The sequence below is a fragment of the Halichoeres trimaculatus genome, unplaced genomic scaffold, assembly GCF_033239565.1.
Source record: "Halichoeres trimaculatus isolate MK-OKI-2021-1 unplaced genomic scaffold, fHalTri1.1 fHalTri1_scaffold_14, whole genome shotgun sequence".
In the NCBI taxonomy this organism is placed as follows: domain Eukaryota; kingdom Metazoa; phylum Chordata; class Actinopteri; order Labriformes; family Labridae; genus Halichoeres; species Halichoeres trimaculatus.
In genome coordinates this window covers 436,085-461,084 of record NW_027437192.1, presented here as the reverse complement: position 1 = coordinate 461,084, position 25,000 = coordinate 436,085, and the positions used below count along the sequence as shown (strand labels likewise).

Genomic DNA, 25,000 nt, shown 5'->3' with positions numbered 1-25,000 from the left:
TTTGAGAATCTGCTCTGGACTGAAGTCCTGTTCTGTCAAAGAGCGGTTACATCCTCTCTGCTCTCTGTGGGCGTGGCCTTCTGCTGGCGTCACCGTGTAACCATGCAGCTGAGCTGAGCTGGGCGGAGAGACAGAGCTCAGCATCATCGCCTGGATACTGCTGCCATGGTAACGCTGCTGCAGCTACAGGGAGGGAGAGGGCTTCAGACGGAGAGGAGAGGGTCTCACACACACACACACACACACACACACACACACACACACACACACACACACACACACACACACACACACACACATACACTCACACTCACACACACACAGGCAGTGTTTCTGTCACATGCTTGCTGTCTTTGTCTCTCTGTCACATCCATCGTGCGGATCACACCTCTCCCTGTGAGCTCCATCGTTTCACCTTCCTGCTCTTCATCACCCATTCATCATTTCTCCACGTTACCCTGCGTCTGTAATCTGCCATCCCATTACTCCTCCCTCTGTGTAACACACACACACACACACACACACACACACACACACACACACACACACACACACACACACACACACACACACACACACACACACACACACACACACACACACACACGTCGTGGAGGGCAGGGCTGCTGCATCAATCAGTCTCTGAGGACATAAATTGTCGCCGTGGCAACAACCAGCAGCAGCAGCAGCAGCAGCAGCAGCAGCAGCAGCAGCAGAGCGAGGGTCCTTCAGGAATCCTCTCTCTGTTTGTTGGAGCTGTAATCCTGGTCAGAGTCTTCAGAGCCCATGAGCCGTTCTCTGAGGTAAACCAGAAACCTGATCCTTTAACCTGCACCACCAGAAACCAGACCTTTAGGGTCTTCAGGAAACACAGGTCAACAAGCGTTTCACTTCTTCAACCCTGAAAACTGAGCCTGGCTTTGAGAGCAGAAACAGACAGAGAGGAAGCTAACAGAGGAACAGACAAACACAGAGACCATGTGGATCTGATCCAGCTGTGAGGGTTCAGGAGGATCTGATCCTGACCCCCCAAACAGAGAGAGGGACAGGGAGCAGGACTTTAACAGCTCAGAGGTGAATAAACCAACGCCTCAGTCCAGGAAGAGCTGTTAGCTAACGTTAGCTTTACCTGACGCACACAAACACACAGTCACAGAGGCCTCCAGGTTCAGACTGAAGGGCCAAAGACCAAAAACAGGAGCAACAACTACAAACAACACAGTGCTATAACAAAACACAGGGGGCAGTGAAAACAACGAGACAAAACAATCAGCAAAACATGACAAAGAAGAAAACTGACTCAACTTTGAGGAACGACTGAGCGAGCTGGACAAAAACCATCAGATGAGGTCATCAGGGTCTCCCTGCTGGTTCATGACACATCAGACCAGTGTTTCTCCATCCTGGTCCTGAGGACCCCCTGCCCTGCATGTTTTAGATGTTACCCCACTCCAGCACACCTGATTCAAATGATCAGCTCGTTATCAAGCTCTGCTCAGCCTGATAACGAGCTGATCATTAGAACCAGGTGTGCTGGAGTGGGGTAACATCTAAAACATGCAGAGCAGGGGGTCCCCAGGTCTGCTCATAACCCTCTAACCCTGACCTCAATACAAAATTATAATTTCACTGACCCGTGACCCTGAAATAAATAAATGAATGTATATTTTTTTCTCTTTAATTAATTTACTTCTTTATTGACTAAACACTGTTCTGTGTAATGTTTGTTTAATGTTACTTTTCCTATTCAACCTAATGTACACAATGTGAATATGAATTATGTGCCTTACAGTTTGTAACTAAAAATATATTAATAATAAAAAAAGAAAAAAAATATGATTTTTAGGAAAATTTATCTTTTTTCCAGTTTTAGCAGCTTTCTAATAAAAACATTGAAAATAGTATTGGAAGAATTTATTTTCCTGTGACACTGATAAAAAGTTTTAATTCTTTTTTATCTATACTTGATTGTATTCATTTTTTAATGTATACTCATAGATTCATTTTTTGTTTGGCTTTTTCTGATTGGTTTTATTGTTTTCCTTTTTATTAAGTGCGTAATAAAAGAATAAGTGAAGGGGGTTTGTGGAGCAGGGAGCCTTAAAGAGACAGCAGCTCAAACAAAGAGTTTCAGACAGAGGCTGAAATAAGAGTTTATAAAACATCAGAGACAGAGAAGCATAGAGATTTTACTGAGCTGTGAACCATGTGAAGATACTACAGGGGCCTCGGAGGGACAGAATAAAGACTGAGCTGGACCAGGAGATGTGCATGGAGAGGTAAGACACAGCACCTCCCTAAACTCTACCGTCATGCAGGGCGATGGGAAATCTCTAGCAGTAAACGCTCTGCAAGACTGAGACTTAAAAACTTTAATACCCTGTGATTAAAACGTAGTTTGAGACTCCATCATGATGCTCCACCAACACAGAAAATGACTTCCTCCACCACTCAGCAGCTGGTTTGTTCAGCACCCAGTGGGTGTGGGGATCAGGGCGGTGCTGGCTCTGCTCAGAGACCGAAGCTGGTCTTTAGGTTTCAGTGACTCACACAGGACGCTGGAGTTTCTGCTGGAGTTTCTGGATGGAGTTAGGGTCTGCAGGGACAGGAAGGTGTCTCTGCTCACTCTCAGCTGAAGAGAAATGACTTACAGCGCAGAAACAATGCTCACGGTGTCAGTCTGAGAGATTCAGCAGTAAACCTCCAGCTCAGCCTCTGTGTGACCAGGTAAAGTGCTCTGAGGTGTGTGTGAAGGTGTGTGTGAAGGTGTGTGTGAAGGTGTGTGTGAAGGTGTGTGTGAAGGTGTGTGTGAAGGCATGTGTGACGGCCTGTGTGAAGCCGGTTTAGAGCCGCTCTCAGTGTAAGAGGATCAGACAGACTCAGCTCCAGGGAGACACACACAGATCGGTTCCACTTAAAGGGATCAGCCCTAATGTGGCTTCAGCTTCGGCAGCGGCACAATGAGGAACGGCTCGCAGCCAAACACAGCAGCATCTGCACAGGGCGGGAAAACCAGGCTGAGGAGGGGGAGCAGGAGGGGTTCACTTCAGACCAGGGGGCGCTGTGGAGTCCACCACAAGGAGTTTTAACCATGAATCAAGTGAAACCAAGACTGATAGTGTGTCCCAAATCACATACTTCCATCCTGTGTCCTGAGGACCCCCTGCCCTGCATGTTTTAGATGTTACTGACTCCAGCACACCTGATTGAAATGATCAGCTCGTTATCAGGCTGAGCAGAGCTTGATAACGAGCTGATCATTGAATCAGGTGTGCTGGAGTCAGTAACATCTAAAACATGCAGGGCAGGGGGTCCTCAGGACCAGATTTGAGAAACACTGGCATAGCCTATCATTCGCTGAACAAAACAAACGAAAACAAGTTACACCACATACACAACGTCAACAGCTGATGGTGCTTGGTGGAAACAACACGTGTAAAAAACAACATCAATAAGTTACATTTATACATTTATACATGCAGCCAGAGGAGGAAATGAGTGCGTCAAGTGTCCACAGCTGCATACTCAAAATCCGGGACGATTTGAGTACATCATCCTGGTACTTTTGCATACTCATTTTTCACATACTATGCATACTGTTTTTCATTTTGACGCAGTATACTCAAAATTTTGAGTATTTGAGTATTTGAGTATGGAAGTATGCGATTTGGGACGCACTATGAGTCCTCTCTGTGACCTACTAAACTAAACCTGACAGATTCAGAACAGACCCTGACCCTGGTCCTGATCCTGATCCTGGTTCTGACTCAGATCCTGATCCTGACCCAGACCCTTATGTCTGAAGATACAAACACAGAAACCACACTCAGCAGACTGAAACTCCTCCAGAGTCCGTCTCTGTCCTCCCACATGTTTACGATGACGGAGAAAAACTGTCTGAGAAATAAACACAGAGGGAGTGTGACACGGAGAGGAGGAAGAAATGATAGAGGAGGAGGAGGAAGAGGAGGAGGAGGAGGAGGAGGAGGAGGAGGAGGAGGAGGAGGAGGAGAGTGTGGCAGGTTTCTTTGAATCTGTCTTTATGAAGTGACTACACCTGTCAGAAACCACCTGTTCTCTTTGTTGTGAAGCAAACAGGTTGTGGGCGGGGCTACACTGTACCTCATTGGATGCCACAGGCTCCTCCCACCATGAGCAGCCCATAACAACCTGCACACACACCTGATAGCTGTGAGGATATGAACAAACAAGCAACAATACAAACAATACAACAGCTGTGATCAGCTCTGATGTCCCCATCACACTTTGACCTCACATGACCTCATACTTTGACCTTAACATGACCTCACTAACTCAACATGACGACATGCTTTACCACATGATTACACGATTTGATCTCAACATTAACTACATATTTTAACCTCAACATAACCACACGCTTTGACCTCACATGACCACACATTTTGACGTCAACAGCTTTAGCCTCACACCCACAGTCTGTGTGAAACATGGACGCAGTCTGTGATGTCACCTGTTCGTTTCTCATACAGACTTCTGAAGCCCATCAACGACAGGAGTCACTAAGAAAAGCTGAGTCATCTTCTCTTTGTTTGACTTCTGATCAACCTCCAGTCTATAAATATGGAGTCAGTGTGAAGTGTTACAAACTGCAGTTCCTGGAGTGTCCACTAGAGGCTGTCTGTAGAAATCCCATACACAGCCATTCATAAAGCTGATCTTCACAGCAGAAATAAAAATGTTTGTAGAGTAATTAGACTCATTGTCCTTAAACACACTCAAACCATCAGTCATCAGTCTGTTTAATGCTCGCAGGGATTGATTTAAAGTCATAGCTTCAAGGCCACGATGTTACTAAACGTGTAAACAAAGCAAAGTCTCAAATTTAACATCTCTGCTGTTTGTATCTGCTGCCTGTATCTGCTGCCTGTAGCTGCTGCCTGTATCTGCTGCCTGTATCTGCTGCCTGTATCTGCTGCCTGTAGCTGCTGCCTGCTGCCTGTATCTGCTGCCTGTATCTGCTGCCTGTAGCTGCTGCCTGCTGCCTGTATCTGCTGCCTGTATCTGCTGCCTGTAGCTGCTGCCTGCTGCCTGTATCTGCTGCCTGTATCTGCTGCCTGTAGCTGCTGCCTGCTGCCTGTATCTGCTGCCTGTATCTGCTGCCTGTAGCTGCTGCCTGCTGCCTGTATCTGCTGCCTGTATCTGCTGCCTGTAGCTGCTGCCTGCTGCCTGTATCTGCTGCCTGTATCTGCTGCCTGTAGCTGCTGCCTGCTGCCTGTATCTGCTGCCTGTATCTGCTGCCTGTAGCTGCTGCCTGTATCTGCTGCCTGTATCTGCTGCCTGTAGCTGCTGCCTGCTGCCTGTAGCTGCTGCCTGTAGCTGCTGCCTGCTGCCTGTATCTGCTGCCTGTAGCTGCTGCCTGTATCTGCTGCCTGTATCTGCTGCCTGTAGCTGCTGCCTGCTGCCTGTATCTGCTGCCTGTATCTGCTGCCTGTAGCTGCTGCCTGTAGCTGCTGCCTGCTGCTGCTGCCTGCTGCCTGTATCCCCTGCCTGTAGCTGCTGCCTGTATCTGCTGCCTGTATCTGCTGCCTGTAGCTGCAGCCTGTAGCTGCTGCCTGCTGCCTGTATCTGCTGCCTGTATCTGCTGCCTGTAGCTGCTGCCTGTAGCTGCTGCCTGCTGCTGCCTGTATCTGCTGCCTGTAGCTGCTGCCTGTAGCTGCTGCCTGTATCTGCTGCCTGTAGCTGCTGCCTGTAGCTGCTGCCTGCTGCTGCCTGTATCTGCTGCCTGTAGCTGCTGCCTGTATCTGCTGCCTGTATCTGCTGCCTGTAGCTGCTGCCTGTAGCTGCTGCCTGTATCTGCTGCCTGTATCTGCTGCCTGTAGCTGCTGCCTGTATCTGCTGCCTGTAGCTGCTGCCTGTAGCTGCTGCCTGCTGCTGCCTGTATCTGCTGCCTGTAGCTGCTGCCTGTATCTGCTGCCTGTATCTGCTGCCTGTAGCTGCTGCCTGTATCTGCTGCCTGTATCTGCTGCCTGTAGCTGCTGCCTGTATCTGCTGCCTGTATCTGCTGCCTGTAGCTGCTGCCTGTATCTGCTGCCTGTATCTGCTGCCTGTAGCTGCTGCCTGTATCTGCTGCCTGTAGCTGCAGCCTGTAGCTGCTGCCTGTATCTGCTGCCTGTAGCTGCTGCCTGTGGTTTCCAGGTGAAAGCTGCAGATTTGTCCTCAACATGAAGGCAGCAGAGCCTGAACACCCCCCCCCCCCCCCCCCCCCCCCCCTGATAATTAACAGATTAATGATCTCCAATAAACAGACAGAGGGGTGTGTTCCTGTGTTCCTCTGTGTGTGTGTGTGTGTGTGTGTGTGTGTGTGTGTGTGTGTGTGTGTGTGTGTGTGTGTGTGTGTGTGTGTGTCAGCGCTGATCAGGTGCATCATAAAGCTCCTCCTGTTACCTTCATGTCTCCGATGACGGTCTGGAAAAGCCCCCCCAGCGCGCTGCACTCCCTCTCCATCACCGCCTCCATCTTCAGCGTGTCCCCGGAAATGAAGCGTCTGTCACGGGGAGCCGGGCTCCATGAAGGACGGCAGGAAACGGATCAATGAGAGCTGAGCACCGGGAACAACAATGAGAGCCCGTCAGAGCCCTCAGAGCCGCGCAGCAGGGGTTCCCCGGGCGGAGCGGAGCGGGACGCGGACACGAGCAGCAGCGGAGCCGGATCTCAGAGTCCTCCCGGAGCCCGGAGACCCCACGACCGCAGGAGGAGACCCATAGCGGGGCAGAGAGGAGCAGGAGACGACGCGACGCTGCTGGAGAGAGTGAACTCCTCACCGAGAGGAGCTGGGTCTGCTGAGGGAGGGGGCAGGGAGCGCGCAGGGAGGGACGGGGACGCGCATGCGCATGGCCCCGCCCACAGGAGAGGAAGCTTTTTGTTAATGGACAGAGACAGAGGTGATAGCACACGATTTAAAGATGAGAAAAAGACTCAAAAACACCTCTCCTCTTAGAAAAACTAACTGATCCTATAAATTTAGATCAAATCACTGACGCAGGACTCAAAGTTCCAACCCAACTGTAATATCTTTCATCATAGAGTTTAATTTTTCTTTAGCCACTTTCAAACCCATGTCAAAAAGGAAAAAGTGAATGCACACTGCTATACTTTAGGGATTAATTTTCAGTAACTTCAAAATAAGCTCAAGATGAATTATCATGTATCAATGTATCATATGTCTGAATGTATTTTTATTATATCTAATTATTTCTTTTTCATTTATTTTCCTATTTAGATCTAATCTATTGTGATTATACGTTTATATGTTATTTAGTATTTTACTATACATTCATTTTACTGAGTACTAAATGAATGTGCAGCCTGAATGTCTATACAGTAAAGCAAAGTTCTACATTAAAAAAAAGTTCATATATAAGTTTGAATTTTTTGAGGGCAAAGAACATAATAATAATAATAATAATAATAATAATAATAATAATAATAATAATAATAATAATAATAATATGAGTGTGTGATAAATAAATTATTTATTATTTTTATTATTTTTTAGTGAATTTATTTTTCTCAGAGACTTTCTATGAAGGAACCATAAACCCTCTCTGATCACCTGATTCACTGTTATGATCACTTCCTCTCACCTGTTGACCTTTCACCTTTTAACAAAGAGTTTGTATCTCACTGAGCTGCTGGTTTGGTCTAAACTGAGAAATATTAATGTCCTGTTAGACAAATAAAACAGACTGTTACTCTCTGATATTTAATCCACAGCGCCATCTAGTGACAGATTCTCTGAACTGTTGGATCTAAAGAGGAGGTGAGTCCATAAAATCAAGCCTCACAGACAGATCAGTTTAATCTTTCACTGTCACAGATTAATTCATCACTGATGACCTGATGGAGAGTCTGAAGTCCTGAAGAGTCCTGGTCCAGAGTCCTGGTTCAGAGTAGACCCCTCAGTGAGTCCAGTCAGTCTGGTTTCTGAATGTGTTATGACTTCTTTTTTTAATATTTCATATTTTTAGAATATTTTTGATGATGCCGAGGACTGGGCAGGTCTCTGGTTTTTGGATGTGTCTCATTTGTTTTTCACCGTTTGCAGAAAAATAAAGTTTATTCTTTTTGATAAACTTCTTGTTTTTTATTCTTAATCTGATTCACATTAGAGACCTGTAGTTAAACTACAGCTGTGCTTAAATCTTCCTCTTTAACAAACTGAACCCTGTTAAAAACTGAGCCTCTCTGTGAAGCTGGACGACCCCTAGTGGAGAAACTCTGTCAGTGACGCTTAATTTCAGACATGAAGACAGAAAAGAGTCTGATTTACTCCACGACAGAGAGAGAAAAAGATAGTTACATTTCTCTGATCCTATTGGAAGATTACTTTTACTCTTTAAATCAATCATGGCGTCATTTTTGTCTTTAATATCTAGAAGAAAAAAATGAAACAAACACTTGATAGATTCGCTTTTCCTCCTCCAGATGGGACTTAAAACAACAAAGTCCAACTCCTCTCACAGAAAACAGTGAAGAAAAAGTCAAAGTGAGGATTTTAAAAGTAACTTAAAAACCTCAAACATGATGGAAGAGTTTGATCCTGTCAGAAAACTCCTCCATTCAGGAGAAATGTTGGTGTTGGGCTGAATCTAAATATCTGTTGAAACTTTAATGAAACACTCTGGAGGAAAAACCTGCTGACCTCTGACCCCAAACTGAGGCTCTGGATCCTGGTCTGAAGTCAGCGGAGCTGGGCGGTCTGAGGGGATCATGGATCAGATGGTGGAGCTGGCAGAGATCTGAAACCACCAACGCAGAGATTTAACCACAGAGTGTCTGCGTAATGACAGGGAACACACACACACACACACACACACACACACACACACACACACACACACACACACACACACACACACACACACACTGGAGCAGCTGTGTGTGTTATTATGGCTGTGAAGAGGAGAGGACTCAGCTAATAACAGCAATCACAGGAGAGGAGGGGCGCAGAAAGACCAGGACCCAGGATCTGGAGGAAGAGTTTAGAGGTTTTTATCTGAGCCTCATCAGGGGGGTTAGAATCCAGATCACCTGAGGAACGGATTCTGTGTTTGACCGTCACACCCAGAGATGGAGAAACAACACAAAGCACTTTACAAATCCACATCTCAACGTCTGCAAATCCAGCATCAGAATGAGGTCAAAGCCGCTTCGTTTGGGCGTAAAGACTCGTTAACCTGTCACATCCAGAGTCGTACTGAAGCGTGTTGCGTGAAGAGCCTCAGTCTGCAGGATTCACGGTTTCACTTGGCGTCAGATTATAACAGTGTGACCCCCCTCCAGCCCCGCCCTCATCAAACCCTGGCTCCTGCCCTGACATGCAGCTGTGGCGCTCTCAGACTCTCTCGCCTCATGGTGCAGATCCCCTGTAATTTCCCCACGCTCCACCACCTGCTCGGCGACCCCCCCACTGCTGGTTTCAGTCCCTGTTTGACTTTCTTAACCCTGAGCTGCTCGCATGAATACAAACAGGAAAACACATGAGCCAATCAAACGCCCACAAACAGGAAGTTCTGTAAAGAGCTTTATTCAGAGTCTAAAACTGATGAGTCCAGATCCAGAGGGTCGTCAGAGACCTGCGGGCAGAGAGGGCGGTCAGTAAACGAAGCGTCAGGATGAAAAAGGCAGGTAGAGGTTAGACTCACCTAAGGTCGTCTGTTCCCGCTGTGAGCAGACGCTACAGGTCGCCGCCACCTGGGATGATCCAGCGATGACATCGGAATCGGCGCCGAACTTCTGGGAGAGACGGCGTCAGGGTACAGGGGCAGGTCCCACATGCCGGCCTTGGTCTGGAGAACACCTCCTGGGGTGAAACCTGTCTGAGGGCTTTGCCAGCTAGGTTGCTGTGGTTTAGCATTGTAGCTAGGTTGCTGTGGTTTAGCATTGTAGCTAGGTTGCTGGGGTTTAGCATTGTAGCTAGGTTGCTGCAGTTTTGAGGAGTAGCTAGGTTGCTGCGGTTTAGCATTGTAGCTAGGTTGCTGAGGTTTGGAGGAGTAGCTAGGTTGCTGCGGTTTAGCATTGTAGCTAGGTTGCTGAGGTTTAGCATTGTAGCTAGGTTGCTGGGGTTTTGAGGAGAAGCTAGGTTGCTGAGGTTTTGAGGAGTAGCTAGGTTGCTGAGGTTTAGCATTGAAGCTAGGTTGCTGAGGTTTAGCATTGAAGCTAGGTTGCTGAGGTTTAGCATTGTAGCTAGGTTGCTGAGGTTTGGGGGCGTAGTTTGACTGTTGCTGTGGTTTAGCATTGTAGCTAGGTTGCTGGGGTTTTGAGGAGAAGCTAGGTTGCTGCGGTTTAAAGAGGTAGCTGACCCGCTGCTGCAGTTTCACAGCGTGGCCTGGTTGCTGAGGTTTTGAGGGGAAGCTGTGTTTCTGGTTGCCCATTGCTGAACCAGCAGGTTCGTCAACATCTTCACCTGAAATGACCGAGGGCTCAAACCTGTAGCCCCCTGGTGACGGAAGAAAGTCCCACATGTTAGCTTTGCTCTGGACCCCGTCAGTCTTGGAGCTGGGTTGCTGCGGTTGCTGAGGTTGTCCAACGTAGCTGGGTTGCTGAGGTTGTCCAACATAGCTTTGTTGCTGAGGTTGTCCAACGTAGCTGGGTTGCTGAGGTTGTCCAACGTAGCTGGGTTGCTGAGGTTGTCCAACGTAGCTGGGTTGCTGAGGTTGTCCAACGTAGCTTTGCTGCTGAGGTTTTGAGGGGTATCTGGGTTTCTGTGGGCCCACTTCTGGACCAGCAGGTTCTTCGGTGCCTTCACTTGAAATGACTGAGGGCTCAAACCTGTAGCCGTCCGGTAACGGGGGGAAGTCCCACATGCCGGCTTTGGTCTGGAGGACCCCGTCTGTGTTGGGGCTGGTTTGATAGATCTGGGCCTCTTGGTTCTTTCTCCGTCTCAGCAGGTCCAGGGGGTCAGGTTTGGAACTGGGAACACCTCCTGGTCTGTATCCATCACCCTGCCCACCCTGAGGTTTCATGCTGTGAGAAAATCCACCTTCAGGGAAACTGGGACTGAAACTGCTCAGAGGACTTCCATGTGGTCCAGAGCCCCCATGGCTGGAGGACTCGGGTTTGTAGTGGTTTGGGAAATCCTCAGCCAGGTCAAAGTGAGGATCGCCCCTGTGGGATCCCCCGCTCCTGTAGCTCAGTCCTGGTCAGAGGGGACAGTTTGGACTCAGAAACATCTCAGAAACTGTTTGACATGTGAACCCTGAAGGGTCAGAGACTGGACTAAACAAAGTCCGGTTTGTGTGTGATGGTTCTCACCTTCTGCCCGCCCCCCAAAGACAAGGAGTGAGAGGAGGAGGACTCTGTGGAGCAGACAGAAACATGAGCAACACAAAGACTGGATCAACATTCAGCTTAGAGACCTCAGGAGTGAATCCCACCTCACACCAAATCCAGAGGCCATCCTGTCCACGAACCAGATCCTAACAGCCCAACAGAAAGTCCTGATCCAGCTCAAAGAGTCCTGCTCACTGGGTCCTGCTCTGCTCCTTCAGGTGTCCACAAACCAGGTCTGGCTCTGATGAGGGGATTAGAAACAGGCTGTGGGGCTCAGCGGGCCGACCTCAGCAGGTGATAGCACTTTGGCTAATTAGCTAAACGCGCTTCACGTCACGTCCGTGAGCTCACACACACACACCTGTCCGTTTGACGCCTGAGTGTGTGTGTGTGTGTGTGTGTGTGTGTGTGTGTGTGTGTGTGTGTGTGTGTGTGTGTGTGTGTGTGTGTGTTTCTATCAGTCCGTTTTAAACTAACATTTCACAAACACACATTTTATTTAGATTCCTTCTTCAGTTTAAAGACGTTAGTCTGGGGATTTCGCGCCCAAACTCGTAGAAGACGCTACGTCAGTTAGCCGGTCCGAACGTCGGCGCCATCTTGGTAGAGGCAAAGCAGAAACCTGTGATCTGTTACCATGACCACACAGAGGAAGTTTGCTCTGTTACCTCCACTAAACTAACTATAAAACAGCTTAAACAACCTGTGAATGATCAGAAACAAAAATAAAACACAGATTTATCTTTATTAATCCTGTTTTAGTAAAAAAAAAAAAAAAAAACATTTCTCTGAGTTTATGTGTGTGTGCTATATTTAAAGTTTCTGGGGTGAAGTTTCCTCACAATGAATAACTTTTAAATTAGCATATTTTAGCCCAAACCTCCATGACTCAGCTTTCACCATGCACTTTTTAAAAAAATTGTTTATCATGTTTGTTTTTCACTATGTTTTATTTTTATTTATTTATTTTTTTGCTATAGTCGTCAATCAATGGCCCTTATATCAGTGATATATATATTTGTCTTTCAATTGAGGGAAATTCTATTATTTCTAACTGCAAATTTTTCATTACATCACAGTTAACATTTTATTTTTTAATATTTAAGTTTTTCTTCAATGCAAAATTAAAATGTGTTTTGCAGCTAGACAAAGTTACATTCATTTTTCAGAAATAAGGAAAAACTGTAAAATAAGTCTGACATATTTTCAGACCATTGTTAAACAATGTGGTAGAAATGAAAAAATAAATAAATAAATAAATAAAAACTTTTTTGAAAGCAATTTAAAAGAAAAATTAAATAAAGTAGATAAATGAAAATTTTGTATAAAAAATGAGAAAGTCAGGGGTAGTAACATGATAAAAATATTTGCATTTACATTTACAAGCATGTCTATGGCCCTTCCCACACAAAATGAAAGAATGAAAGAGTGCAAACAAGTCCAAACCAAATATGTTTCTGTGTAGACCTTTATCCAAGTTTGTGGTTTTTCACTCTGTTTTAAAGCTGTATTTGTTTTTAACGTGTACTTTGTCTTTTCTGTGTAAAGTGTCTTTAAGTTTTTGAAAAGTGCTAAAAACATAAAACATGTTGTTATAATTCTTCTTCTTATTATCATTAAAAGCGTCAGCATTTTATATGTTATGGTATATTTTTTTATAAGTACTCGTGTTTTTCAAAACAATACAGTAAATTTGGGACATTACTTCCTGTTGTGTTGTTTTTGAAATGTAACAGATCACTTTATTTACAGCAGAAAGAAAAGAGGAACAAAGATTAAAACCTTTTTATTGAACATCTCTGTTAAACACTGATTTGATCATGCAGACATAAACTGTCACATCAGGAGGTGAACACATGAAAACAGCTGCACAGCGTCACTGTGGGGTGAAATGATTCACTGTAAGAAGCATGAACTGGACTCATGAACTGGACTCCTGAACTGGACTCCTGAACTGGACTCCTGAACTGGACTCCTGAACTGGACTCATGAACTGGACTCCTGAACTGGACTCCTGAACTGGACTCCTGAAGTGGACTCATGAACTGGACTCCTGAACTGGACTCATGAACTGGACTCCTGAACTGGACTCATGAACTGAACTCCTGAACTGGACTCATGAACTGGACTCATGAACTGGACTCATGAGCTGGACTCCTGAACTGGACTCCTGAACTGGACTCCTGAACTGGACTCCTGAACTGGACTCCTGAAGTGGACTCATGAACTGGACTCCTGAACTGGACTCATGAACTGGACTCCTGAACTGGACTCCTGAACTGGACTCCTGAACTGGACTCATGAACTGGACTCATGAACTGGACTCCTGAACTGGACTCTGAGAGGGACCTGCTCACACAGAGGGGATGGGTGATGGAAGTTAGCGGGCTGATGATGTCAGACTCAGGGACCCGGGGCAGAGACGGAGACGCTCTGAGCCGTTAGCTGTGTTTGAGGCCCAGGCACAGCGCCAGCTCGTTCTTCTGGATCTTTCCGTCCCCGTTGATGTCGCAGTGACGCATCAGAGCCTTCCTGAACTTGTCCAGGTCTGTGCTGCCCAGGCTGGGCTGCAGGTCAGAGGTCAGAGGTCAAAGGTCAGAGGTCAGGGTGTTTTCAGGGGGGAGGCGTGCAGAGAGAAGGTGGCGGCTTACCTTGACCAGCTCCATCATGTCTCTGACGAACCAGTCCACCTCGGGGCCTTCCAGCGCTCCGGTCTGACTCTGCACACAGAGACCAGCAGGTCACAGAGGTTCCTGATCCGTTCAGAGCAGAACCAGGATCTCAGAGACCAGCAGGTCACAGAGGTTCCTGATCCGTTCAGAGCAGAACCAGGATCTCAGAGACCAGCAGGTCACAGAGGTCCCTGATCCGTTCAGAGCAGAACCAGGATCTCAGAGACCAGCAGGTCACAGAGGTCCCTGATCCGTTCAGAGCAGAACCAGGACCTCTGGGCTTTGTTTTAGTCTTCCAGCCTTTCACAGGCTCAGGAGTGAGAAGCTCAACTTTCTGTTTCTCTGACACATGAAAACCAAACTTACCACGTCGTAGTGAGCGAAGATCTTCTCAAAGTCTCTCTTGCGGTCGTCCTGGCTGCAGGCCTGACCCAGAGAGAGCAGATTACAGTAAGTTAAAGGAAATGAAACAGTCATTGATGTCAGAACGAAAGCAAAACATCTCAAACGTCTTAAACTCACGTCCATCTTGAACTTCAGTAGGAAGTTTTCTTTCAGAGCCAGAATCCTGGAGGTGGGACAGAAAACCAGAGTTTGTTTCTCACACACTTTAACCTTTGTTTCAGAGCGTCTCTGACATCATCCATGACACACGGCGTCAGCACCTGGCCAGGTCGTTCAGGTCCAGCCGGCCGTCCCTGTTTCTGTCAAACATCTTCATCTGCAGCAGGAGGAGGAGGAGGAGGAGGAGGAGGAGGAGGAGGAGGTGGAGGAGGAGGAGGAGGAGTAGGAGGAAACAAGGTTAGAGGACAGGGAGGTGTGAGGACTTTCTAGAAGCTGCTGTCTCTGCCTGTTACCATGGTGACGGTGTAATCCTCCAGTTTGTCCGGGGTCACTGCCGCGCCGTGCTGCAGGAAAAGGTCGTGAAGGAAGCCCTGCAGGGACAAACAAGAGGACGCAGCTGAAACCGTCTCTGTTGGTACTGAACGCAGGAGACGTAAAGAAATCTTTGTCTGTGGTTTCAGTGAAGCTCCTCCCCCTGTTGGCGCGGTCGTTACCCTGAGCTCAGAGGAGCAGATGTAGCCGCTGCTGTCGGAGTCGTAGTTCCTCCAGATCTGCAGAGACAGGAGGAAACGCTCACACAGGACGTTAAACACGCTACAACGATAATCTGTGAGATTAATAATCCTCAGTGAGGTGTTTGTCCTGAAGGTGGCGCTAAAACACTGACTGCATCAGCTCCGTCTCAGTCTGTCATGTTTTAATTTTCAAATGTGTTGGATGCAGCGCCCCCTGGAGGATGTGCACGTCTGAAGTTCAACTTTAAGACCACGAGGATGACCTTTGACCTCTGACCTCACTGTGCACGTTTTACTGTAAATGACCTGATGACCTTTGACCTCTGACCTCACCCTCATGAACTCCACGCTGTTGTCCAGCGGCGTCTCTCTGCGAAACAGCAGCAGGAAGTTTTCCTCCTCTGACAGCATCACAGACGCCACCTGGAGAGAGACGGAAACACCGAGAGTAACTCAGACGACAAAACAACAAACAAAACAACAACAAACAAAACAACAACAAACAAAACAACAACAAACAAAACGACAAAACAACAAAACAACAAACAAACAACAAACAAAACAACAAAACAACAAACAAAACAACAAAACAACAAACAAAACAACAAACAAAACAACAAAACAACAAACAAAACAACAAAACAACAAACAAAACAACAAAACAACAAACAAAACAACAAACAAAACAACAAAACAACAAACAAAACAACAAAACAACAACAAAACAACAAAACAACAACAAAACAACAAAACAACAAACAAAACAACAACAAACAAAACGACAAACAAACAAAACAACAAACAAAACAACAAACAAAACAACAAACTGATGAAGAACAGTCTGAAAGTTTCACCAGAGCCGTTAATCATTTTGAAACGTCAGGAGGAGAAAAGTTCGGACCTGGTTGATCAGCAGACGTCCACCAGCCGAGGCGTCACATGACGACTGGAGCTCCTCTCTCAGCTGACTGACTCTGTCCTCACCCTGAACAACAACAACAACAACAACAACAACAACAACAACAACAACAACAACAACAACAGGCCTCAGTGCATCGTTTCCTCTGAGGACGATCAGAAACCTGCGGTCTTTAAACATGAAGCATAACATCTGCAGTTCCTGGAGTGTCCACCAGAGGCTGTCTGCAGAAACCAGCTCATGAAGCTGATCTTTGAAGCAGAAATTAAACTGATGATGTCATTGTATTTCACACCCCGTGGTTTGAGTTCATGCTCATTTCATTCAGGCTAAACATATATTCTTAAAGCTGCTGACTCTTTGTTTCTGACTTCTGCTGCCCCCCTGTGGTGGGGAGGAGAAACGCAGAGCAGTGCACAAACTAAGGCTCAGCTTCACTCTGAAATAAAGACGTAAAAACTGTTTTTTATTGCTGTATTAAATCAGAATACAGATTTTTTTTTTCAGCATAGCTTCGTTTTTTAAATTTCATTAAATCTTTTTACCTTCATCCCAGATTTTCCCAGCATGCTTTGTAAGACGGGCGTCCAGCTGGTTTCCCTCTATGGATCCCTGATCTGAAAACACAGACTCTGAGAGGTTCACATGTTTCAGGAAATTCACAAACTTTCTTTCTGATTTGACTTTTCTAACATTTTAACTTTATTGAAGAAGAGAAAAATGAAAATTAAACGTTATACTCAGTAAAAACTAACCCTGAAACTTTCTCACCTCTGGGTGTTTGTTCAGAAACGCTGCCCTGAGTCTTCAGCCCACTCATCCCTTTAATTTACCTGATGATGTCACACCTGATGATGTCACACCTGTGCATCCATCACCTTTAAGACCTGAAACTCATCATGTCACCTTCAAACCTCTTACCACTGGTGTCAAAACTGCGTCCAGATCTGAGAAAAAGCTGCGGCGTCCAGAGCGTCCACGGAGCTGTCCATGGTGCTGAAGACCAGAACCCGGGTCCAGACGGAGTCGACCAATCAGAGACGAGATGAGAACAGGTGGAGACAGGTGAACTGAGACAGAGCGTCTCAGAGAGATGTTTCCCTGAAGGAAAGACGATCCTGCTCCTCTTCTCTGCAGCGTCTCCTGAATCTGGAGAAATGACGCTGAGCAGAGATCCAGCCGCTTTAATACGGAGGAGGAGGAGCTGAGACAGGGAGGAGGAGGAGGAGGAGGAGGAGGAGGCTGAAGGGTAACAGAGGATTTATTGGTACAAACATACAAAAACAGACAACAACACGAAACTGATAAATCTGAATAAAACTGATTCTCTTTAAAAATATTTCCCAGTAAAATAAAAACCATCACCGTCAGATGTTTCAGAGCGTCTGCTGCTCCGGACACGACTCTGACACGAGAAAAACCGTCTCTTTATAAAACGAGACGCTTCAGGGACGATATTCACATATTTACAGACGTCACACGTCAAGACAATGAGGGATGGACAGATCAATGAGGGATGGACAGATCAGAGGATGGACAGATCAATGAGGGATGGACAGATCAGAGGATGGACAAGATCAGACCATGGACAGATCAGAGAGGGATGGACAGATCAGAGGATGGACAGATCAGAGAAATGGACAGATCAGAGGATGGACAGATCAGAGGATGGGACAGATCAATGAGGAATGACAGATCAGAGGAATGGACAGATCAGAGGATGGACAGATCAATGAGGAATGGACAGATCAGAGGAATGGACAGATCAATAAGGGATGGACAGATCAGAGGATTGACAGATCAGAGGAATGGACAGATCAGAGGAATGGACAGATCAGAGGATGGACAGATCAGAGGATGGACAGATCAGAGGATGGACAGATCAGAGGATGGACAGATCAATGAGGGATGGACAGATCAGAGGATGGACAGGTCAAAGGATGGACAGATCAGAGGTATGGACAGATCAGAGGATGGACAGATCAATGAGGGATGGACAGATCAATGAGGGATGGACAGATCAGAGGATGGACAGATCAATGAGGGATGGACAGGTCAATGAGGGATGGACAGATCAGAGGAATGGACAGGTCAAAGGATGGACAGATCAGAGGGATGTAGGAAGACTTTGAGGACCTCAATTGTTGACGTGAAGCAGAAAATAAAAACCTGAGTGTTCACATGTCTCTGTTGGTTACGATGTTTAGAAATGTTGGAATCACAGAAACAATCGTCCGGTTTTCTCGTCTTTGGTGTGAACCATAATCTCAGTAGCTCCTGCTCCTGGTATGTGCCTGAAGTGGACTAAGGTCTCTGTGGTGGATCAGGATTAAAGACCAGTTTTTCTAAGGCATCGTCCTGTTTTGTTTTGACTCTTGGTGGTTTTTTACAGTTTGAGACCAAAGTTTCCAGAAAGTGCTGCGAGCGAGCCTCAGCAGGACTCAACAAGCTCTGACCAGCCTGAAGACCAGCCCACTTCAGTCTGGACCTGCCGGGACCATCAGAGTCTCCCTCCTGTGAAGCTGGTTCTGGTCTGTGAGGGGGAACAGGGGGACTCAGAGCCAGGTGAAGAGGTCCCTCAGCTCACAACTTCCTCCACGCCGCGCGCCTGACTCAGACTGAAGGGGGGTCGTCAGACTCCTCCTCTGACCTGGGATCAGATCTGAGGTCATCAGCAGAGGATGTGGTCTCCTCCTCAGCTGGACCAGGATCAGGGTCTGCCAGAGACGGAGGGCTGGCTGGAAACACAGAGAGATAAAGACATGAAGGACAGGAAGACCATGAAGATCCAGACTGATCCGTCCGTCTGTCGGAGTCTCAGCCTGAAGTTAGCCGGGATGCTACCAACATGCTAACATGTAGTTACTGCTGTTGGACTGAGGGGGGGGTCAGACTCACCGTAGGCCGGCAGAGACTTGGCTCGCCTCCCCGGTCGTCCTCCCTCACAGCAGGAGGACTGGACCTCCTCAGAGACGACCACTGCCTCCCTCCAGAGCCCGGACCAGCACCGTCACCGGGGGACTCGAACGCATCGCCGTCCACGGGAGACCCCACTGAAAGACACACACACACACACACACACACACACACACACACACACACACACACACACACACACACACACACACACACACACACACACACACACACACACACACACGTTTCTGAGTTTTCACCTTCTAATGCACAAACCACCACCAGACCATGACCTCAGGAGGAGCAGGAGGAGCAGGAGGAGCAGGAGGAGCAGGAGGAGCTGAGACCAAACATTAAAGTCGATCCAAACTTCCTCTTCTTCTTCTTCAGTTTGTTCCTCCTCATCATCGACCACAGGAGGAGGCAGAGAGTTCGTCAGCGTGAGACAAAAACATCTAAATATGCCCTGACGAACTCTGCTTCCTGTTTCCAACATCTTTAAAACATGTTCAACACCCAAAAACACACACACACACACACACACACACACACACACACACACACACACACACACACACACACACACATACACACACAGAAATGGCTGCTTTAAGGAAAAACACTGAGTTCCTGTGGAGATAATTACACCAATCAGGAGCTTAACTCCAAAATCACACACACACTGACACACACACACACACACACACACACACACTGACAGTTGGACAGGTCAAACACAGGCTGCTTTTCCTCAGATGAACTGTGTTCAGTGTGTGTGTGTGTGTGTGTGTGTGTGTGTGTGTGTGTGTCCGTTAAATGAGCTGTGGTCTGTTTGTGTTGATTTTAGAAGGGAAACCGTCTCACTGCTCTCTGCAGACCTTAAAGGGGGGATCGAACCGACACCAAACCAGCGGCTTCACCGTGAACCATCAGCTCTAACCCATCCACCATCTGAGACCTGATCCACGTATGAACGTCTGAATTCATGGTCACGTTAAAATCACGTTTAAATCACGTGTCATCAGGAGGTCAACGTCAAAGAGGAACTCTGGACGGTGAAATCTGTTCCTGCTGGTTTTTAAAAAGGTCACAGAGACGCTCACCTTCCAGAGGAGACAGAGGTCCAGCCGGGCTGCTGCTGCTGCTGACGCTCTCCCTCTCCTGCTCTGACGGCGCCCTCTTCAGGCGAGGAGCAGGAAGTGGTCCTTTGGGGGACAGGCTGCTCACTGGAGACTCTGAGGGGTCATCTGAGGACCAGAGACCAACAAAACCATAAAGTAACCCTCAAGAAAAAACAAGATTAATTTTTAAAAAAAGAGAAATGGAATAATTTTTTTTTAAAGGATAAAATAAATAAACAAACACAGAGTAAACATCTATCTGACCGATGGAGGTGCTGCTCAGCCTGGGACTGGTTGGACTGGTTGGACTGAGGGGCCCAGATGTGCGGGGTCCCACTGGGGCTTGATGGCCTGCGGTGGGGGGGGGTCTGGGGGTGACGCTGGGAGGCTTAGACCGGGGCGTGGGCTCTGGTTTGGACTCGTCTGGGTCGGCTGGCGACGCGGGCCGGACGTCTGACTTTGCTGCAGGAAGAAGACGACCTTCAGTCAACGACCACGCTCTTATTTTGAAAGGGCTGATCACACCGGGTCACGTGACCTCAGAGGGAGACTCACCTGTGTCCTCGTCCTCCTGGTCCTGCAGGCTCAGGGACTCAGACTGAAACAGAGACAGAGAGAGACCCTGAGGTTAGTCTGGACTCTGATCAGGGACCAGGAGTTCTGGACTCTGATCAGGGACCAGGAGTCTGGACTCTGATCAGGGACCAGGAGTCTGGACCAGGTCTGCTCACCTTCTTGGCGGCCATCCTCTCCTGCCGGGCCTTCATCTCAGCCATCAGGTCCAGACCCATCACAGGAACCCCGATGTGTCTCAGGATGTGCTGGTTCTCCTTCCTGTCAGCGCTCTCCTCCTCTTCCTCCTCCTCCTCCTCCCTCTGCTCCTCGGCGGGTCCAGCGGCGCTCACGCAGACCTCCGTCTCAGAGTCCTGGAGGTCTGAGGACTGAGCCCTGAGGAGCTCCTGACGGGGCTCAGGAGTCAGGGAGGACGGGGACGGCTCCTCAGTCACCGGGCTGATGGAGGAGGTGGGCGGAGCTGGCGTGGGGGAGGTGGGCGGAGCTGTGTGGGGGAGGTGGGCGGAGGCGGCGTGATGGAGGCGGCTCCCTGGCTCTTCTCGGAGCGGGACGCCCGGTTCTTGAGGAGGTTGAAGAACCCGCTCTTCCTGGACTCACGTTTCTTGTCGGCGGCGTCCTGCGAGCTGGAGGCCAGACCCCGGATGCTGGAGAGTCTAGAAGAGTCCAGAACCACAGGATGAGGATCAGGCAGGAGGAAACCCGCCCCCGCTGGACCAGGTCTTACCTGAAGCTGAGTTTTGTGTGACTTTCTTGGAGAAGAAGTCGTCCAGGCCCTCGTCCAGTTTTTCCCATGATGCTGTTCTGCTCGGCCTCGTGTGGCGCTGCCCCCGCTGAAGTCGGCTTTTCTCTGAGGATCCAACACAAACAGAGATCAGAGACGGACCAGAAGCCAGTCCTCATGGTGAGGTCTCAGATGGACCCTCAGACGGGGACCTACGTGTGGGCGGCTGGGTTTGGTCCTCTTCTTCGGCTTGGGTCTGGACTTGGTCCGATGCTCCAGGGTCCTGAGCTCGACGGGGCGGCAGCTCGCTCAGACAGACCGAGGACGAGTCCACGGGGGTCGGAGGAGGAGGGAGGTCCCCGTAGTACGACGAGGTCCGGTCAACGGCTTCAAGGAGGCGGCGGGCGGAGGAGGAGGAGGAGGAGGGTCCTCCACGTGGATGGGGACCTCCTCCAGAGCTTTGTCCAGATCGAACTCCATCTCTGCAGGAGGAGGAGACGGGTCAGACATTTATTACTCTACCTCCTTATCCTGCTGCAAAACCACGTCCCAGGTCCCTGAGTCCCTGAGTCCCTGAGTCCCTGAGTCCCTGAGTCCCTCACCAAACGCCACAGAGACCGGCCCTCAGCATCCGACCAGGATGCTCTTCCTCTTGGACTTAGGAGTCATCTGGAAAACACAGAACAAGGTTCATCAGGAGTCTGAGGACCTGAAGGGACGGATCTGAGGATTTTATGAGGAAAACTGTTATTCAGGATCATCTGGACCCATCTGGACTCATCTGGGACTCATCCAGACCTCCATCAGGACCAAACATCTCAGCCTCTGTCTCTCTCTAATCCAGGTTTAGCATCAGGTCTGGTTTCTAACCGTGCACGTGTCCATGTCCTCCAGCTCGTGGATCTTGTCCCGGCTGTGGTTCTGGTTCAGTTCGTGGTCCTGATCCTCCGGCTGCAGAACCTCCTCATCCAGAACCTCGGCCTCCATCTGAGGCTCCTGACGCAGCAGAGGCTGAACCCTCCTCACCAGATGGTTGGTCTGAGGACAAGGAGGTCAGAGGGAGGTCAGAGGGGGTCAAAGGAGGTCAGAGGAGGTCAGAGGGAGGTCAGAGGGGGGTCAGAGGGAGGTCAGAGGAGGTCAGAGGGAGGTCAGAGGAGGTCAGAGGAGGACAGAGGGAGGTCAGAGGAGGTCAGAGGAGGACAGAGGGAGGTCAGAGGAGGACAGAGGAGGTCAGAGGGGTCAGAGGGAGGTCAGAGGAGGACAGAGGAGGTCAGAGGGAGGTCAGAGGGAGGTCAGAGGGGGTCAAAGGAGGACAGAGGGAGGTCAAAGGGAGGTCAGAGGGAGGTCAGAGGACAGGAAACAGAGCAGGAGGACCACAGAGGACCGGCAGAGGGTGACACTGACCAGGGTGTGCTGTGAGCGGGACAGGGACTCCAGGATCTCGTCCACGATGCGGTCTGACAGGAAGGACGCCACGCTGAGCTTGACCTCACTGAGTCACAGGAAACAGAGAAACTGGGTTTAGATCCTGGTCTGACCCCGAGACCGGGTCACAAAACCATCTGAACAAAGACTCTGTGAATGGATTTATCAGACCCAGGACCAGACTGGCCCTCTACTCTGTGACTCCAGACCTGATCTGGATCACGGACCCTGCCTACGGGGGGGTGGCTCAGACCTGATCTGGATCACGGACCCTGCCCACGGGGGGCGGCTCAGACCTGATCTTGTTGATGATGTCGACCCCGGACTGCTCCAGCAGCGTGGTGGTGACGAAGCTGCGGGGGACGCTCATCCTGCCTCCTCCCGCCTTCAGCAGCTCCTGGCGAAGGCCGCTCCTCTTCATCACGTGGGGGCACAGACCCTCGGCGGCGTCCACCATGGCGCCCAGCATGGTCTGAGGGTCCAGATCAGATCATGAGCTCAGAGAACACCTCGGGGTCGGACGGCGACCTGAGGAGAGACGTACCTGCAGCTGCTCGTCCATCACCCTCGCCACCTCGCCCGCCATCGACTCCAGTTTGTCCTGGATGGCTCCCACGCAGGCGCCGCTGGAGCCGCCGCTCCTCAGGTGGTACAGGTTGGGGAGCAGCTGGAGGGAGGGAGGGGTGGAGGTTATTTCCTGTCACATGACCTGAGCACTCGGCTTCTGTGCGTCCTGGTTTTTACCGTTTTGGAGTTTCGCGCGTCCTTCATCAGGTTCTCGGCCGCCCTCATGTCCTCCTGGACCGAGCTGGTCTCTGTGAACCTCAGGGAGTTCAGGTGGTCCTGGACCTTCACACACATCCTGTCCATCATCTGCAGCACGCAGGGGTCAAAGGTCATCAGCAGAGACACGTTACTGACATCATCACGTATCCAGAGTGTGTGTGTGTGTGTGTGTGTGTGTGTGTGTGTGTGTGTGTGTGTGTGTGTGTGCACCTGCTGCGTCGTCGTGGTAACGATGCCCTGCTGCAGCCGGTACGCCTGCTCCTGCAGGTACTTCCTGGTCTCGTGGTTCCTCAGCAGAAACTGCTCCATCTGCAGCACAAACACAGAGTGAGAACTGACCCCTGACCCCCACAGACCGGACCAACAGAGACCAGAACCTTCAGCAAGGCGTCCTCCGTCTTCTCCGGGCTGGCCTTCAGGGCCTGAGCGGCGTCCATGATGGGGACGGGCATGAAGCGGATGGTGTAGTTCCTGAGGGGAGGAGCAAACAGGAAGTCAGCGTCACGTGATCCTCTGAGCCGCTCAAAGTCTGACTCTGACTCTTCGTGCTCACTTCTCCAGAGCCGCAGCCACGTCCTGCAGACCCTGAGGGGCTGACGGCGTTCCTGTCCCACAGCACGGTCCTGCAGGCACGCCACCGGGTCAGGACGAGGAAACAGATCGACAAACAAACAAACAAACAAACAAACAAACAAACAAACAAACAAACAAACAAACAAACAAACAAACAAACAAACAAACAAACAAAGAATCTGTGGTTTGCATGAATCTAAAATCAGAGGTTTGACGATGAAACCTCCGACTTTGCTCGGAGCTCAGACTGAGAAACTCTGTGAGGGTCAAAGACCGGCTCTCAGGGACTCCTGCAGACCGGTCCAGACCCCCTGGGGGTCTGTGTGGTCTCACCTGAGCTTGGTGTTGATCTGCAGCGCCTTGGCCAGCATCTTGGCGCCCATGTCCCCCATGGCGTTCCCGCTGATGTCCAGCCGGGTCAGAGACGTGTTGCTGCCCAGAGCGTTCAGCACGATGGAGAGCTCCGCCTTCAGCTTGGAGTCAGCGAGGGACAGGGAGGTCAGCGGCTGCAGGAGGAGGAGCAGGAGGAGGAGCAGGAGGAGGAGGAGGAGGAGGGGGGGAGGAGGAGGGTGGGGGGGGGGGGGGGGGAGGGAGGAGGAGGAGGAGGAGGAGGTGGAGGAAGAGGAGGTGGAGGAGGAGGAGGTGGAGGGGGAGGAGGAAGAGGAGGAGGAGGAGGAGGAGGAGGAGGAGGAGGAGGTGGAGGAGGTGGAGGAGGAGGAGGAGGAGGAGGAGGAGGAGGAGGAGGAGGAGGAGGAGGAGGAAGGAGGTCACAGAGGAGTTTAAACACATCACATCTCTAAAACCTGCTCCAGACCCAGCCGGACTCACCGAGTCCTCCTCCTGGATCATGTGGACCAGGTTGTCCAGGACTGGAGCCACGTTCCTGCAGAGAAACAGAATCT

General features: G+C 49.4%; 3 protein-coding genes and 1 pseudogene across 3 annotated transcripts in view; all 4 read right to left on the bottom strand.

Annotated features, from left to right (window-relative positions):
* Positions 1-6,827, bottom strand: part of LOC141802646 (protein MTSS 1-like) — a 31,481-nt gene extending 24,654 nt beyond the window's left edge. Inside the window, exon 1 of the mRNA XM_074686218.1 lies at positions 6,427-6,827. Within this exon, the coding sequence (XP_074542319.1) occupies positions 6,427-6,498 (72 nt within the window). The 5' untranslated portion in view covers positions 6,499-6,827. The remainder of the gene's footprint in view (positions 1-6,426) is intronic.
* A 2,718-nt stretch (positions 6,828-9,545) lies between these two features.
* Positions 9,546-11,580, bottom strand: LOC141802637 (uncharacterized). Its single transcript, XM_074686205.1, has 4 exons — positions 11,418-11,580; positions 11,296-11,339; positions 9,687-11,179; positions 9,546-9,617 (listed from the first exon to the last, which is right to left on the bottom strand). The coding sequence occupies exons 1-3, from the start codon at positions 11,438-11,440 to the stop codon at positions 9,687-9,689; spliced, it is 1,560 nt and encodes a 519-aa protein (XP_074542306.1). The 5' UTR covers positions 11,441-11,580; the 3' UTR covers positions 9,546-9,617.
* A 1,546-nt stretch (positions 11,581-13,126) lies between these two features.
* Positions 13,127-17,642, bottom strand: LOC141802643 (secretagogin-like). Its single transcript, XM_074686215.1, has 10 exons — positions 16,529-17,642; positions 15,966-16,049; positions 15,398-15,487; positions 15,044-15,100; positions 14,843-14,920; positions 14,651-14,706; positions 14,508-14,553; positions 14,352-14,411; positions 13,965-14,033; positions 13,127-13,880 (listed from the first exon to the last, which is right to left on the bottom strand). The coding sequence occupies exons 1-10, from the start codon at positions 16,550-16,552 to the stop codon at positions 13,755-13,757; spliced, it is 690 nt and encodes a 229-aa protein (XP_074542316.1). The 5' UTR covers positions 16,553-17,642; the 3' UTR covers positions 13,127-13,754.
* A 284-nt stretch (positions 17,643-17,926) lies between these two features.
* The window catches only part of LOC141803248 (F-actin-uncapping protein LRRC16A-like), an 8,170-nt pseudogene continuing 1,096 nt past the window's right edge, over positions 17,927-25,000 (bottom strand).